The 17020-nt window shown below is 42.2% G+C and overlaps 1 protein-coding gene across 2 annotated transcripts in view; it reads right to left on the reverse strand.

The window, feature by feature from the left end:
* DDAH1 (dimethylarginine dimethylaminohydrolase 1) overlaps positions 1 to 17020 on the reverse strand; it is a 102213-nt gene that overhangs the window by 4776 nt on the left and 80417 nt on the right. For both annotated transcript variants that reach the window (XM_062581309.1, XM_062581308.1), the window contains exons 2-5: positions 13710 to 13809; positions 12453 to 12526; positions 11708 to 11827; positions 230 to 373 (exon numbers count right to left, since the gene is read on the reverse strand). In XM_062581309.1, coding sequence (XP_062437293.1) covers positions 230 to 373; positions 11708 to 11827; positions 12453 to 12526; positions 13710 to 13800 — 429 coding nt within the window. In that variant the 5' untranslated portion in view covers positions 13801 to 13809. The remainder of the gene's footprint in view (positions 1 to 229; positions 374 to 11707; positions 11828 to 12452; positions 12527 to 13709; positions 13810 to 17020) is intronic.

Genomic DNA, 17020 nt, shown 5'->3' on the forward strand with positions numbered 1-17020 from the left:
AAGCACCAGAGGCACAAGAGACTAATTAATTAAATCAGTAGCGGAGATGAAAATAGGAGCCCAGGCCTCCCACTTTTCCAAATCTGGTGCTTTTACCAGCTGATATTTCCATTACAGAATACAACAGACTCATTTGTGAAAGTGCTGAATTTCAATTCCCACCGACTTCCAGGAGATGCTGAGAAGCTGGTCTCCCAGCAGGCAGCGTGGTTAAGAAGCCATCTCCTACCTTCGCACTTTCAGGATACTCCTCGGGGGCTCGGTGCAGCAGGACGTGGCCTTTGCTTGGCACGTTTAAGTAGATGCAGTTTGCTGCGGCATCATCAGGCACTGTGAGCTTGTCGTAACGGTGGTCACTCATCTGTTGCATGGTCTGTTGAGAGACACAATGTGCAGCCGTTTAGGCTAAATGCATTAGCAATTCCCCAAAAATAAGAGAACAGAAACTGTGGAAAACTAGCTAATTACAATTTCTGAGTCAGCCAGGAGCCATTTTGCTATGCAACGAGTATGGAGATCTCTTCTTATGTCTGCCCTTCAAGCAAGGGTCTATTAGCCCTAACTAAAATGAGCAGTAGAAAACCTTTGTAAGATAGTTCCTGTAAGTGGCAGGATTAAGCAGGGTCTTTCTGCATTTCTGTCCCAAGAAACACAGCTAGCAGGGGTCTTTTCCTTAAGGAATGCATATTGAATATGCAAAACTCCTGCTCACATTGATGAGAATTAGAGGTGCTCAGCACCTTTGAAAAAAGCAGCAGTCGCTCAATGTTTATGAAATGAGTGTGAATTAGCATAAACAGGACAGGAACAGTTCCCAGCCTGGATACCAGCCCATTCTTCTTTCTTTCCAAGGACCCTTTTCTGCTTCCCGAGCAGTTGCTCTTTCACAGAGCACCTGTGCTGGGCAGGGAGGAGGCCCGGCACAGCTAATCCCCCTTCCCCAGGGGATGGCACAATAACCTTGTCTGAACAGTAGAGCTGGCAGTTTTCAGAAGTTTGGTTTATAAATACAGGACTCATATACAAATTTGGATCCTGGCTGGAATTTCAGAGACAGAGACTCTCAGCATACAAGAGGCCTGAGATCTCAAGTTTTGGATTAGGCCCAACTTTTTTACTAAGGATGGAAAAAGCCTGGAGACAACAAGCCTGTCTCCCCATTGTATCACTCCAGTCTTACATCAGCTTCTCCCTGACAGACACCTAAAATAATGCAGAAGTGAACAAAGCCAAAAACCCCAAACTTTGGCCTTACCTAAAAACCTAAGCAAACTCAGGTGTTTTGTTTTTTCTCCTAACCTTCTTAGGTTAGATACAAATAGAAGGAAAAAGTTTCTCTTAGTTAAAAATACACAATATTTTGTTAAAATACACTAATATTTTTTAAACAAAATTCTTGGACTAAATTCCCCTTGCAGATGAACTGGTATAAACTCCACAGATTTATATCATAGCAGAGAGCAGAATTTGATCTTAGGCACAGATAAGTTTATCTTTAAATTATTTGTAAGGTTATTTTTGCTACTACTCATACACGAACAATGCTACATGGAACTGATTTGCTGAGAGGAGTTACAATGAACTGTGAAGTAATAAAGCAGCTCACACTCGCACACCCCTGCGATAATTCCTTTATAGGTCTGGGTACATTTTGCAGGTTGTAGCCTGAGTCACTCACATCCCGCTGAGAACATGAAACTTGCCACGAAGAATGCCAAGCATTCTTGAGGAAGCATTATCAGATTGTCATTTCTTGTTTCTTCACGAGTTATGAAACTCTTCTGAATTTTCAAGGTCACATCTACCTCTGTAAAAGGTTAATGGGTATTTGGGGGAAAAATCCCAGCACCTTTACTTCATCGGATATGTTTTTATTACAGCACTTACATGTTTAACTTCCCTATTTATAAACTTAGCCTGTGTCTATTGTGTTGCCATGATCTATTTTTTTAAGCTCTCTTTGATGTTGCAAACATCTAGTACTAGGTGTCGTGCCTGCAATCAGCAGAACTAGCGTCAGCAGAGTCATCCTCAGCTGCAGCTTCTTTCCTTCCTTGGGTAAGCTTTTAAGTCTTGATTAAGGAAACACAGTCTGTTAAATCTGCATGGAAATGTAGGTATCAGTAGAGGAAAGGCCACTGCCTGTATTTCACTGAGGTCCCAAACAGTTGTGCTTTCTTCAGTCCTTTTTGGTAACAGAATCCTGCTATTGTAGGTTTTCTGTAGAAACAGTTCATTTATCAGGAATGCAACATGATTCACCATGAAACATTTCCTCAAGAAATTACAAACGAATTCTTACATCGAAGGGTAAGAATTCTCCTGATTCTCTCATTCTGTGAAATGATCCTCATAAGCGTACAAATAGTGAGCTGAAATGAAAAACAAGTGGCAAGACCCGTCTGTGCCAGCTGGGAAGCAAACCAGACTCAGGAAGCCTGAGCAATGATGGGGAGGGCATGTTAGAAGGATCGTTTTCAAGGGCATATAAGGATATTTTTCAAGATTAAAAAGCACAGAAGTGGTGACTGAAATTCAGAAGCAAAGAAAGAAAAAAAATGAGTGGAAAACAAGTGTTTGAGTTCACAGCTGTGACAGTGTGAATGAGATTTCAGTTATCTGGAACAACACTGCAAAAAACTATTTGTTAGTAACTGGAGTGTTGACGATACAAATTACTCTCTTCCACGGCTTTTAAGGGAAGGGGCGAAACACCTTTTCAAGCTTTGGTCCTTGTTATAGCTATGCCTGCATGTTGAAGGAAGACTTCCAAAAACACTTTTCTGAGAAAAAACGTAGGCAGTAACACCCTAAACCTGTCCCATAAAGAGACCGTGAGTGCAGCAGAAACACACTGATACCACTTACTCAGGTTGTTTTAAAGACCCATGGTGCTCTCCATATTCCTATTACGTAAAGTCATTGAACACATGTGCCTTGTCAGATAGGACTTTAGGGCAGAAAGAGAGATAACAGCAAGGATTTTTGATTGTATTTTCTATCAGATGTGGCCCCCCGAAATGTATTTTTTGGAAGTAGTAAGTTTACCAAGATGATAGCGCTCACACAATGAGTTTGTGCAGGGTTGGCTTTCTGCCCACAAACATTGTATGACCAGCTATGTTAACAGCCAGGCATTTCCCGCATGCTTAGTCTTTCTGGGAATTTTCCTCAGCCTGAAGAGGGTAATTTTCTGCACATTCTCTCAGCCCTTAGTCATGCTTTCCTTACGTTGAAGTCATTCACATAGCCAGCCTAGAATGCCTTTCTATAGTTTTTTATAGTGTGTCCTCAGACAACTGAGGTAATGGATAAGCTAAATAATTCTAAATATGAAGCAGCATTATGCATGAAGGAAAAATGTGTATGTGTTTAGGGCCTAATATCATTAATAGAGTTAAGATGACCACATGTACTTTTAAAGCAGGCCAAGCTTAGTTGAAGATTTTCCCCATCCATAAGGGACGCCCTAGTCCGAGTCCTGCCGACATCTGGGACTTACACACATAGAGATTGGTAAAGGCTGTAGAGCTACCAAAAACATCAACACACCTTATTATAGCCAACAGCAAAACCAAACATACAGTGAATGTTCTTCTTCCTTAACATGAAAATGAACATTGCATACTCAGATTGTTCCCTTAGCAAACTGCTCCAGGTGCTTGGGTCATACTGAATGCCCTTTTCCAAAACTAGCCAGTTCTACTCTATCTTTTTTGCAATGAAAGAATCAAGCATGCAAAGTGCATGCAACGTCCAAAATGCAGATGCATCACGACTTTATGCAATGTCATAATGATGATCCACACTTGCTTTTCCGACCGCTACAGAATTGAAAATTTCAACATGCTCAGGCTCCCATTTCCATGATAATGATCAGTCAAAACATGTTATTTCACATGTGAAATTCACATGGTCGTCCTCCCCCTCCCTCCAGCACATTACATTTATCCACACTGAAATTCATTCACTGTTTTATTACCCAATCTCTGTTTCTTAAGTTTTTTCTGCACTTTTTCAAATTTGAAGTAACAATTTATACTGGGGAGAGAAAGCAGCAGTCCTGGGGCTTAGCACAAGAAAATGCAGACAGAGAGCATAGGCTGGCAAGAGATGCCAGAGTTATGCGTCTGGCCGTGAAAGTCAGCCTGCCATACAAACCACATCACTCGAAAGCATTTCAGAATTTCCCTGAAATTCTGAAAACAGTGAAATCAGTGACCAAAAGCTATCAACCAGGCTGCCCAGACAGGAGAGAAAAACACAGCTGGAAACAAACAGTGGTCTTGCTTGAATGCCACGTGCTATCAGGAGTGACATCCCAGGAACACAGGCAGGAGAGAGGACAGTGGCACCAGCTCAATAGGAAGGGGCCAAGTCAGCCACTCTGAGAAACATAAATCACAGTAGAAATGATCTAAGCTTTCTTGTCAGGTTGATAAAAATATCTCCTAGAGATATAAGATAAAATAAAATAAAACAAAATCCTATGGATGTAAAGGCAGGATCCTATGTGTACAACAGAACAGTTGCATTCTACCCCTGCCTGGAGATCTATTATAAAACATGATGCCCCCAGTCTGCCATGCTCAATATGCCAAATGTCTTAGGCCGTAACACAGCCAGAGCGCTGCTTTACCTTCCATCCATAGCCTTATGCTCTCAACAGCTGGGCTTTGGGGCTTCTTCTTCCCTACTGCACCATCTCAGTCATGTTTTCCATAGCACAGAGTTCTTCAGGAAACCTCTCCCCCGCTGCATTCCTTGACTTTACCTACCTGCGGACCCCTTTCGCATCCCCACAGCTGTAACGGCATACAGCCGCACTGCTTGGCAGCATGCCGTGCTGCTCTGCCCCTCTGAACTAGCTTGCACTATGGCAACGCTGTTACTACCCATCAGCTTTGCCCAAGATCTGCTGCTAGGAAGCAGCTCATGCTTGCTCTGGCATTCAGTCAAACAGTCAAGAGGATGAATGTCCTGTCTTTTAATAGGAGAGAATAATCAAAAGAAAAAATAAAGCAACAAAGGAATAGAAAAATGAGTTCCCACTTATGCAAATCTAAATTACATATTCTCAGTCAACCTTTGTCCCAGCTCCTGTGACTGACAGCCTTACTGGTGATGACAAATATGTATTTACAAGGACATTTTCCTTGTCTTTAAAATGAAAAAAATAGACTAATACAACAGTTTTATTTTATAAATTAATTACTATCCTTTTAATCTGTATCTTCCCAAATGACTAGATCCTGCTGCCTACAGGCAAACTGAACACCACAGATGGTGGAGCACAGTAAGTTTAATACGACATTTAACTCTTAATTAGAAAAAAAACAAGCCCACAACTAGCTGCCTTTTTAAAGTACCATGTGATCTCGTACTCAGTGAGGACCTGTGATCTCTGAGAAACTGTACACCTCTAATTCATAAAGTAAGGGAAAATCAGGAGGAGCTATAAGTATGTAATACCTCATAGGATCTAAACCAGAGCAAACAAATATGAGCTAAAGGGAAGTGTACAGAATTTCATAAACTGACTAATTTTCCTATCTATAAGGTTGAGAGCAGCAAATGTCTCATGGAATTAAAAAAAAAAGTAAATTGGGTGCAGGTTGTCAATTGTTCCCTGGATTTCGTTGACCTCGTGTCGGTGCACTTCACAGAAGTCGTCATTCATCTGCACTTGCTGCTAACTCCCTACCTGAAGTCATCCTCTTTGGGTTATTAATATGAGCAATAATTTCCACAGCAACCCATTGTGATACGGTAAATAGAGGATTATGACTTCATGCAGGGAATAAGCAGAGGCACAAGTGATGGATTCTTAAGGAATACGAGATAATGCTTTCATGCAAACTTCTGTTTTACTAGAAAAGACAGACACTATATGGACAGACACTATATGGAGAGTAGGAAGAGCAGATCTATATAAGCCTGTTCATACAGCCCAGGGGGTACAGCCTGCTCTGTAAGAACACAGGATATATGAAGTTTTCACTTAGGTGCCTATTCCAAAATTGCTTTTGTGGCACAGAGCTAGGAATTACTTAGCTTTTATGTTGGCACTATTACCCTGCTCTAGTGGAGGAAGACAGTATTCTGCTTCTTAAAGCTGGCATACCACAAAGACTTCAGTTATACAAGATATAGCAAGATCAAAAGGCATTAAATCACAGGAATGGGGTAACTGCCCATGCTGTAACAACTTCTTGCTCCTAAGTCTCTGAAAGCACTGCTCTGATCATGGGTTTGGACGCAGGCCAAGGGCCTAGTTGCCCAAAAGAGACTTTTTTCTATTTTATCCTTAAAATGAGGTTTTGATAAGCCTCCCTTGACCTCTGTCAAAACAGCATACTGAGCTGCATTTGTAATAGTGTTCTCCATGGAATAATTTAGGAGCTGAATGAACAGTTCCACTCCCATCAGAAGATGCTGAATGGGAGAGTAAAGGACTAGGCAAAGCAATAATGTCATTGGTATATTTTACTGAAGGGGAGTAAAAAAGAGAAAGATATTTGCTGAAGTCATACTGTTCCACTACTATATATATTCCAGTGCATTCCAGACCATAATGAAATCTCAGACTAATGAAGTCAAAGTCCTGGACACCTAGAGTGAGTTCTGAAATACAGATGTCACCACTGCTCGGAGTCCCTTTAGGGCAGGTCTGTACTGAGGAAAGGAACAGTTACAAGTTCAGCTACACAAAATGCTCTGCTGTCACAGCTCCGCCTAGCAAGGCCAACCATGGTGGAGCCAGCTGGCCACGTTCACAGGCTACCCGGCTTAATTTGCACCCATTGCTTGGGAATGACGAAAGCCTGCACGCTGAGGCTGAGAACTGCAGCTAGGAATAAGCTACTTTCAGGTAAAAATGAAGATATTTCACTTGAAATTAAAATTTATTCATTTATTCTCAGCTCCTGGAGAGAATGCCCTGGATACAGTCAGCTGCACAGACTCAGCTCAGGCCATACTATGGGATCAGTGTTCTCTGCATCGCAGTCCTCAGACTATGCCAGGTTTCCCGCTGCCAGACCTTTCTTCTACAATCTCCACTCTTCTCTTCCGAAGTCAGCCAGCAATTGCTGGCCACTGTGCACCACACATTACCTCCGTGAGCAACGGGGTCTTGGCACCTAAGCTTTCATTAGCAGTCCTATGAGGAAACCATGGGATTAATACTCATGAAAAGTGCCTAACATCAGAGCCTACCCAAAGGACAATCTCATTTCCCAGGGGATGAGAGAACAACTTCATTAGCAGGCATTTGCTACAAATAAAAAATGTAACACTTGCAAGAGAACATTTGAGGTTGCCAAAGCTGTGAACAACACATATAGCTCTAAATCCTATGGGATTGCTACCGACTTATCTAAAGGATGACACAGGAGTGTTTGACCCTAGACAAGTTTCTTCCACAGCCTCTGGTCAAGTCTTTGCTCACCCTGGAAAGCAGAGGGTATTTGTACTCTGAGAAAAGGCAGTGAGATCTGCTGAAAGCAGTTCCCTCCCTACGCCGGTGCAGGCGGAAGTTAAAGTTTCAGCTGTGATATCCACCACAGGCAATGGTAATTTATGTAGCTAGTTTGTCTTTCTTTTTTCACCAAGTTTCCTAGAGTGTCACTTTTCAGCTGCAGTCCAAATACATATTCTGTATTTGCCAGAGCCTGAAGAGGATTTCATGGTCAAAATGTCACTTGATTTAATAGCTGCTTCTAGCATGTGTTCTATAATCCTAAACTTTGTGCAGTCATTTTATAGTTCACTTGCAGCATCTACATTACATAGAGAGCACTAAACTCACAATCCATTGCGCTGTTACACTTGAACACCAGATTTTTTTTTCTATCCTTTAAGAATTGTACAGATACACGAGTTGCAATATTAAGAACAATCAGGAAAAACTGCCATCTTTCAAACAAGATTGTTACTAGAAAAAGAACAATTTCAGATATAACATACTAGCACAGCATGACACAGTTCACTTATTGCCTAACAAGACATGCTACAAAATGAAAGCAACTGAGCTACCACGGATGCTCAAAGCAGCTTAATTACCTTGTTTGGAGGACTGGATTTCTAGAGTAGACATGAAAAATGAGAACAAGAAAGTAGTAGTTTAAAACAGCAAACCATCAAATAAAGTAGCAGCATTCGGGACTGTCACAGGCAAACAACTTAGCAGATTTGGAGACGGTACTGCTATACAGACCTGCGGTGGATAATGAGAAGAGTAGCTCACAAGTTACGCAGCACTGCTACAGCTCAATCAATCTGATAAAATCCAGGGAGCAGCTTTTGATTCTGAGCATCAGTACCTCATAAAGATCCTACTGCAATTTTTCCTCTACAAGATTGTTTATTACAGACCAAAATGCTTTTCTCCAGAGCTAAATGAACAAATATAAAAATCACTCAGGTCAAAAAAGCAAGAATTAAAAAGTCAGACAAATCTAAACATTACCAGCGCTGTCACTTCTGAGACAGATGCTCTATTCATTTAGTTGTTTTCAAAGCATTTCTCTGAAGAGATTTAGCGTTCCACATCCTGGAGGAACAGCCACAAGCTCTCCAAGGTTAGAACAGCTTTTGATGCAACATGCCGAGTAAGGAGCACGCTCTTGGCAGCCTGGTGTTTTGCTCCCCCTTTTATGTGATTGCCTGATTTCACCTCTCAGCTTCCGGTGAGCCAGAGCGTGAGAGTGGGCACGTGCTTTGGCCTCAGAACCGCAGCTCCTGGGGCTTAAAAGTTTCTAACCTCAACTTGTAGCACGTAAGCAGTATGTGTATGACTGCTACACAAACGTAAAGTCAGCAGGTACTGCTAAACCTCTGTTGCAGAGTAACACACTGAAATCTGCTGAAAACTGACACAGCTGTTTTCTTTTTTTTAAGAAAACTATCCACCAATAAACAATGCTCGATTACCTTGTTAACTGTAATCTTCTGTTCAAAATGTACCTGCATCTCACGGAATCTTCATTAATGCTGGTATTTACTTGACAGTAAATTACCAACATCTTTTAATTAACTTGTTCAAAAAATAATTTTGGCTACAATAGCTAAATTGATGCACTGCAACACGATTAGCCGAGCTGTGCAAAAAGCTTTAATCATACGGGGGAGTTCTCAGATTAGTGCTGGCTCAAGTTCAAATTGCAGCTCTGAGCAAGCAGTATTGTACTTGAATTTTGCTCATGTTTATAAACATTATACACAAGTGTAGGGTTGTCTGGATATCTGCAAACGTTGTCAGGCTGCTGCTCACAATGCATTCCCAGTTTGAGCCTGAATATTTGAGAAAGTGCATATTTCATAGGAAAGGACACATGGCACTTGCCATCCCAGACTAAATCAATCTTTCAACATTGGGAACATCAGACCTTTTTCAATCAAACCCATTTCCAATGAATTTCCCAGGGGTGAACACAGGGGAGCTGTGGCTAAGAGCCTACTCTGAGAGCTTCGTGCAGTGATTTCCAAGACGAGAGTAATTTCTGTGGCTTCTTCAGATGAAGGAGCACCTTAAAGCAAGGCCAAGGTGTGGCAGAGGCCAAGGGAGCACCCCAAGCTCGCCCACGGCTTAGCAGGTGCCACCCAGACCCTGCACTGTGGCCACGCTGCATCACTTGTGCGGCCGCTTCCCTTTTCTTGCTGATTCAGCCAGTGTCCAGCAGGGGAGATCTTGAGCACATTTTAAATACTAATTTTATCTCAGCAGGGGACCAACAACATTTATCTTGAATTGTTACAAGATAAAAAGAAAAAAAAACCTTCTACTTAGCTCTGTAATAAAAAAGCATAAAAACTATGCTGTTGGGAAGTGTAAAGTCCTAGGAGTATGCCCATACAGAAAACATGTAAAACCTGTAAAGCAAACAGGTTATGAAATACAGCAGCATGGAAATAAGCATGGAAACTCTCCCAGGACTCTATCTTGCAAACATTTAAGGATGTGTTTAATTAATAAATGCCAGCAGCTTACTGAAGCTAAAGAGGTATATGAGACATGCAGCATAGGATCCAAAGCCCTTTGGGGCCAAGTAATGCTGATTTCAGAGTTACATTATTTCTGTTGTAGTGGTTCTGCATCGCCCAACAGCCCCCTGATTCTGGTCAGCACTCCTGGGCACAAATAGCAGTACTCTTCTTTAAGATAAATTATGCTTTACAATCAGAACAAGAGACACAAGTCAGCGTGTCTAAGCTGCATTTAATTGAGAGGATTTAAGATAGTTTTCTTATTAAACAGAGCTATCTCAACTCCTTTTCGTTCACTGTAAGGGACACACAGCTGGATTCCTTCACATGTCAGTGACCATGTCCTATCAGGGAAGGTTCTGCAGTACCGAGGAGCAAAGACTGCATTTATTGTTTTATTTACTTGTGAAAGAACCAGTATAATCTGAAAATTTGCAACTTGCTGCTATCACTAAACAAGTAAACTTTGGCTTAACCTTTGAAGGCAAGCCCTGATAAAAATGCATTAGACACTCAGCTGTAACACTTTCATTGTCTGGCTTACCTGTGTCTCGAAACAAAGAGTATAGGATGGTAGGTCCTGATTAGTCAGAATTTCCTCAAGATTCACTTCAGAAAAAGTCTCAATGGCACTTTGTTGTTTTGGTGCCCCGGCCAAAGCATTTGGTACAAAGCATCAGTGCCTACAGCTGTACACGTGCAGAGATGCTGATCGCTGGAGTGAGCTGTCTCATTACCTATGGCTATAAGGAGATTCATGGCCTCAGGTGCCTCAGTGTCTAGACCTCAGCAGAACTTAATTTGGTAGGTTTAGTCTGAACACACCCAGCATGCAGGAAGGCCACTGAGCCAAGTGCAAACCATAGAAGCAATAAATATTTCCCTTTATGGCGGCAGTAAAGTGGCTACCTGCTGCACAATAGCTTACAGGTTAGAAAGTCAGCTGACAGTGTGTGGGACTGGATTCGAGGCCTCTTAGCCCCCAGTCCAAATGCAAGGCTCCCACTCTAAAGGAGAATGTTTGGAGACTCACATTAACAGCAAGGCTTAGATGAGACAATCTCCCTCCTCTCCTTTGAAGAGGCACTGTTACAGGAAATGCATGAGACCAGAGAGAAAAAAGAGCAAATAGAAAGGAACTTGACTTTGCAGCCACGTGATGGAGGATGGAGGGAAGAGGAGTCCCGGACTCTAGTCCCTGCTGCCAGGGTTATTTCCTGTTTTTATCCATAAAGTCTATACTGTAAGATGCAGATACAGGTCATCCTTGCAGCAGGGATCAGTCTCTCTTTACCTTTGTGCTGAACCTTTACTTTTCCTCCAGCATTTTCAAAAGCCATTACATCTCCTCTCCTGTTCACTCAGCAATGTCTGAGGTGAACATCTCCTACTGCTCTGATCTACTGTCTCCTCTGTCTCTCCTTTCACCTGATTATCACCTTCTTAGTCATCAAAACTGTAAGTAGTAATCTGTATAATCCATTTTAAAAATTATCATAGCTAAATATCAAATTATCATACCATATCATCGTAGCTAAAACCAAATGAATATCACTGTTCTCTTGCCTGGTATTAACATTCTTTATGCTCTTCATAAGTAGGAATCCCTGAGATGTAGTCATTTTCTCTTTCATTGATCCATATCTATTTTAAAATTCCAGCATCCTTGAGATGAAATAAAAACAACATTTGTTTTTTGGAGATTTATCATGCACTTTACCTTGAGGGCTTTCTGTGCAGCTTCACTTGATCCGATAGCAATCAGGTTTGGTCCAGCCATGCTGCAAAAGCTCTTTAGGTGCAAAGAATCGTGAACAGGGACTGTGGAGACAGCGTAATCCTGTATGGGAGCAAAATATGGCTGCTATAAATACTTTTAAATTGTCTTAGTTCAATAATTACATTGAGACATTCCATAACTAATTTTACTCTCTGCAAATTAACAATAGCAACATATCCCAGGGCACAGTGTCAACTATTTAAGTATGACATACCCCTCTGGACCAGCTTGTCTTGTCTTGTGCACTGGAGTAAAAATCCAGAACATGTTTCAAATACTACTATTGTTGCAACTGTAAAGAAATATATTAAAATGTGTAATTAAACACTATGTACATAAAAACTTTCCAGGGACCAGCAATAAGAACACTTTGGTATATATTGTTAGACTTCCTAGATCTAAAACACGAATGTTGATATGCTCTCAGATGACCATAGTCTCCCACTATCCCATTTACTCTTATGCAATGACCTTACATTTCAGATCCAACTTTAGCCTCTATCATTTAAAGGATGTTCAAACCTTTTCAGTAGTTGGGATATTTTTCTTCTAAATAAGTCCTAAATAAATCACTTAAGAGTATGACCTCAGGCTCTTGATACCAAACATCTCAGCTAGTTCAATTTTTAAATTGGTTCAGTGGATAATAGCTTGTATTTCCTGTGATGTGAATGTATCTACAAACCTTAAATGTGTCAGCCAGAATTTCTGCTCCACGTTGATTTGTCCTCTTAGATAGACCCACAAAAAATTCTCTGCCTGGAATAAAAAAAAAACAATGGAAGGAAAAACAATTACAGCCTTTTTTTCTCTCTTTTTTTTTTTAAGCTATCCAAAAAGTCACATCATCAGCACCTTCACAGGAACATACATATTTTAAAAACAGGACACTTTCAGAAACATTTTGAAACAGTCCTTTACGGATATAATTTCCTTTCTTTCTTTTTTCAAGTTGAGTAATAAAACTGAATATTCATCTTAAAGTTGTGCAACTTGTAATTGTGAGCTGATAATTTAAACTGATTATCTTTTTCCAGAAGAAACATTTTGTCAGAAGTATAAAAAGCTTCCTCTTCTAAAGCTCCGTAGTGGTCGAGTAAGGAAAGGGAACAGCTGTGCTGGATTAGTATAGTACTGACTGATCATTTCCCCCTCCCTCTACAGCTCCCTCTACCCTCGAAGGCAGCTATACAGACATGGGCATCCTCAAGCTTCAGAGGAAACCAACACTGGATCAGCACCATGCTAGAAGAGTCTTCTTTTCCAGTTTGCCTCTTTTGAGGCCCTTCTTTGCCCTCTGCGAATTAAGGCAAGCAGCCTGTCTACTGTGATGCTGATCAAAATAAACAGGCTCATTCAGCACAGGCGGGGAAAAACATAGATGTAACCAATGTGAGAAAATGCCTAATGGGTTTAATGACATAAAAAACACAATCAGTATCTTCACCTTTGATGTCAGCCATGCATGTAAGTTGTCTAGTGCATGACATCTGGCAGGCAACTCCACTACTTTCTCCATTAACTAAAAACGCATTTCTCTGTATATGATTCATTGAACCAGTGACAATTGTCTGGATCAAACTTTTACAATTCCTGAAAAATGAGTCTGTGTGAATGTAGCTGCTTGTAACAAGAAGCATGAAATGACTGCAGTCAGTTGACTACTGAAGGCATTTTTCTTATTAGCACTTTACAAGCTAAAATAAAATTTGTATGCACAGTACTGTTCTCTGTACTGTGTGTATTGCTAGTTCATTTACTCAGTCATTAGTCAGGATATTGAGTGTTGCATTGAAAATTCACCTGTCAGGTACCTACGAGACATTCAGTAAACAATTGATTTAACAAACCACACAAATGACATTTTATTAAGCAGTCAACAGATAACACGCAGTTTCGAGGCAATTGGAGTACGTAAACAGCAAATTCACTACCATTGTACCTGTAAATAAGACGTCTCCCCCATCCAAGGTTGCGTTTTCATCCACCATCTCTACCAGATTGAGGTTAAGACTTTCTAGCGCTCTCTTCATGGCTTCGACCTGTTTAAAAGAAGGTTGTTGAGACTATTACTTGGTCCATACCATAGAAAAACTTACCAAAAAGCCTAACTGATATCTTTAATAAAAACGTCAGTCAATAAACACACCTTTAACAAGTTGGACGGCAGGGTCCTCTCTGTCCCTGCACATCACAGCGCCCAGACTGCCTCCAGAGCCCTCCGCGGTCTGGAGGGGACAGGGATGTAAATTAGCAGCAATCTGGTTCTTGCCTTTACCACGGCACATCCAGAGGAGAGACTGCCTGCTTTTCCCATTGAACTTTGAACCGAGGCACCTGGTTCAGCAATGTGGTTGGCCTAGGCTGCTTCGGAGGAGTCACTGGAGTGTGAGAACAAGACAGAGAAGCACCTCCAGAGCAAATTTAAGATAAGATGATGCACCTAATATATCCCTTGTCTATCCCCGTCAGCTGTCCTTGAAGTCCACTGGGATGGCCTCCTCAATTCCTCCTGCTAATTCCAGTCCCTCTATACAGCAATACTTGCTCTTGCAAAACCCTGTTCCTTAGCTTTGAACAGGAAAAAGCAATGACAGAGAGGTGATATTTTCTCCTTTACTGCTCAGAGGCAAGACATGGCTTCACTGGGCCCAGAGGCAGAGGCTCAACCTTGGCCTCCCTGTAGTAAGTGAAAAAACTTCAAATCAATAAACGCTCATTTTCTTTATAATTTTCAGCTTTATTGAGCACTAGCTTTTGATGTGTTTTTGCACCACCACGGTATGGAATCATGAGAGCTTTCTATAGCTGGGTGTTTGGCTGCTCCCTGCACAGAGGCCTGCGCACAGCAGGCAGCCGGGACAGGCCAGGCCTCAGGGCAGCAGCCGGGGGCAGCGCCGTTCCCTTTCCTGCTGAAAGGTTTACAGCAGAGCCTACAGCAGAGTCAGGGAACTCTACTTCACTATGTTCCTTCTTTCACAGCAAGAGGTTGTTAGGGATGTGGTGCAGACACTGTCTCCACAGAGTGTCACGTCAGCCATCCTTGCCAGCTTGGTGCCTTGTTATCCAAAAGGAGCGTCCGCATGCAACAAATCACTCATGGAAAGCTAAAGACTACAAATCACTCACGGAAACTAATGACTACAACTTAAAGGACGTCAATATAAATACAACCTCATTCACAAAAACGTGAGCCCTCTGATCACACACAGAAGTGTCTTTGCATTCACTGAAATCTCATCACTGTGTTTAACTAGAGCTACCTCGCAAGTACTAATGAATGCGGAAGACGCGACAAAGGTCTGTTAGCTCTAGTCTTTGCATGTCCCACAGGTCCTTTATTTATTTAACATGATAATTTCAGCATTTCTACAAGAACCACAGGAAGCTTATATAGGTGACAGGACCCTATCTCCCAGCCCCACAGGACAACACTAGTGACTCTACCAGCCCCAGGTCTCAGGCTCTGCCAAGCTATACGTGGCAGAGCGCAGAAAGCAGATACAATGGTGACACCATCCTTCCCAGGAGTTGCAGCAGTCTCAGGGCACTAGCAGCATACACTTCTGTTATAGCCTTTGCAGAGCTGTTCTGTCTGCAGGGAGTAAGCCAGGGGATAGTCATGATCCAGCTACACCCATGTTTCCTGGTCATTTCTGTTTGAGTCATCCCATGCATCTCCACAGCTGAAGCCCTAGAATTGAGGCGGCCATCCCAGTGGACTTCAAGGACAGCTGACGGGGATAGACAAGGGATATATTAGGTGCATCATCTTATCTTAAATTTGCTCTGGAGGTGCTTCTCTGTCTTGTTCTCACACTCCAGTGACTCCTCCGAAGCAGCCTAGGCCAACCACATTGCTGAACCAGGTGCCTCGGTTCAAAGTTCAATGGGAAAAAGGCTGGTCTTTGTGCCACCTGGACAACGCTGGTGGGTAACGCTGCAACAGGGAACTGTACTCATGAGCTCTCCAAGACCAAAGGACTCGTCCTCCCCCCGACACACATTCCCTAGCTTTTCCCCCTCTAGGGCTTGGACACTCAGACTGGAGTGTGCCTGCAGCGCACCCATTACAATTGCTAACATTTCTCTTTGATCTTTTGTCTTTCTCTTGATGCTAAAATGATTTTAGGCTGAAACTATACTCAAAGGTCTTCAGGCTGAAACACTGTTTATGTTTCCATTCAGCTGTGCTTAAGCCTTACTAGTAAGGCTTAATCTTTCTTTCTGCTCTTGCTGCTCTATCTCTAATGATCTTTAAGTTTAAAAGGAAAACTGGATTTGTATGGTATTTTAAAAATAAATGGGAAACAGCTGGCCTAATATTTGAAAACTAACTTGTACAAGCACAGCACCATTTTGTAATCAGCACTCTGATACAGGAATGACTTTTGCCTGTGAAGCCCAGCAGTCTTTACCATGCTGGCACTATGTGCCTAAGAGTCATGAGACCACCAAGAAGAGAAAATCACTTTATATGGGAAATACAGTTGTGGTGCTATGTAAGAAGGCTCCCAACTCAAGAACAAGCACACAGACATCATATCTGTGCCCGAGTGAAGCAGACCAGCAAACTTGTGACTGGGCATAAGGATACCATGGCACTAGCACAGGGTATGATCCAGCCACAGGAACAAATAAATACACCCATCAGCTGGGATTATTTAAGGCAGATTGCCAAAGCTCAGAAAAAAAGAAAAATGAAATCACCCAGCCTGTTCTGTGGTCACACAACTCTAGTTAATCCATTGCCTCCAATAGCTTCCAATCTCCAATAGCTTCCAGTTTGCTTCCCTGCTCACTGCCCCAGGCAGGTTCACTGCCAGGAGGAGGCAGGTTATTCAGGGGAAAGGGAAAACCATTCTTCGGATACATGAAGGAAGCTGAAGTGTTACCAAAGCTGAAGGTGGATCTGCCTGGGAGAAGACATGCAGGAACCAGTCACCATGATGCACACAGGCTCCCTCAGGGTAGTGGGAAGCCTTGGGTAAAAAAATTCTGAGCATTGCAATGGTGCAAAATGCTTACACACCCCTCAGAGGCAACTCAAATGCAGTCAACACAGTTGCATCAGCAGTGGTTAATGTTGACCAGGAAGAGAATGCAGGCAAGAGACCTGGAAAAGGTACTGACTCAGCACAGACAATCAATTCAGACAGTACCCCTCAGGCGGGATACTTTGAGCTGGGGTAAAGACACCATACAACTCCCCAGGGAGAAGCAGGCAAGCAGTAATACTTCAAATCCCCAGGC

This window comes from Rhea pennata, chromosome 8 (assembly GCF_028389875.1).
Source record: "Rhea pennata isolate bPtePen1 chromosome 8, bPtePen1.pri, whole genome shotgun sequence".
NCBI classification, from domain to species: Eukaryota; Metazoa; Chordata; class Aves; order Rheiformes; family Rheidae; genus Rhea; species Rhea pennata.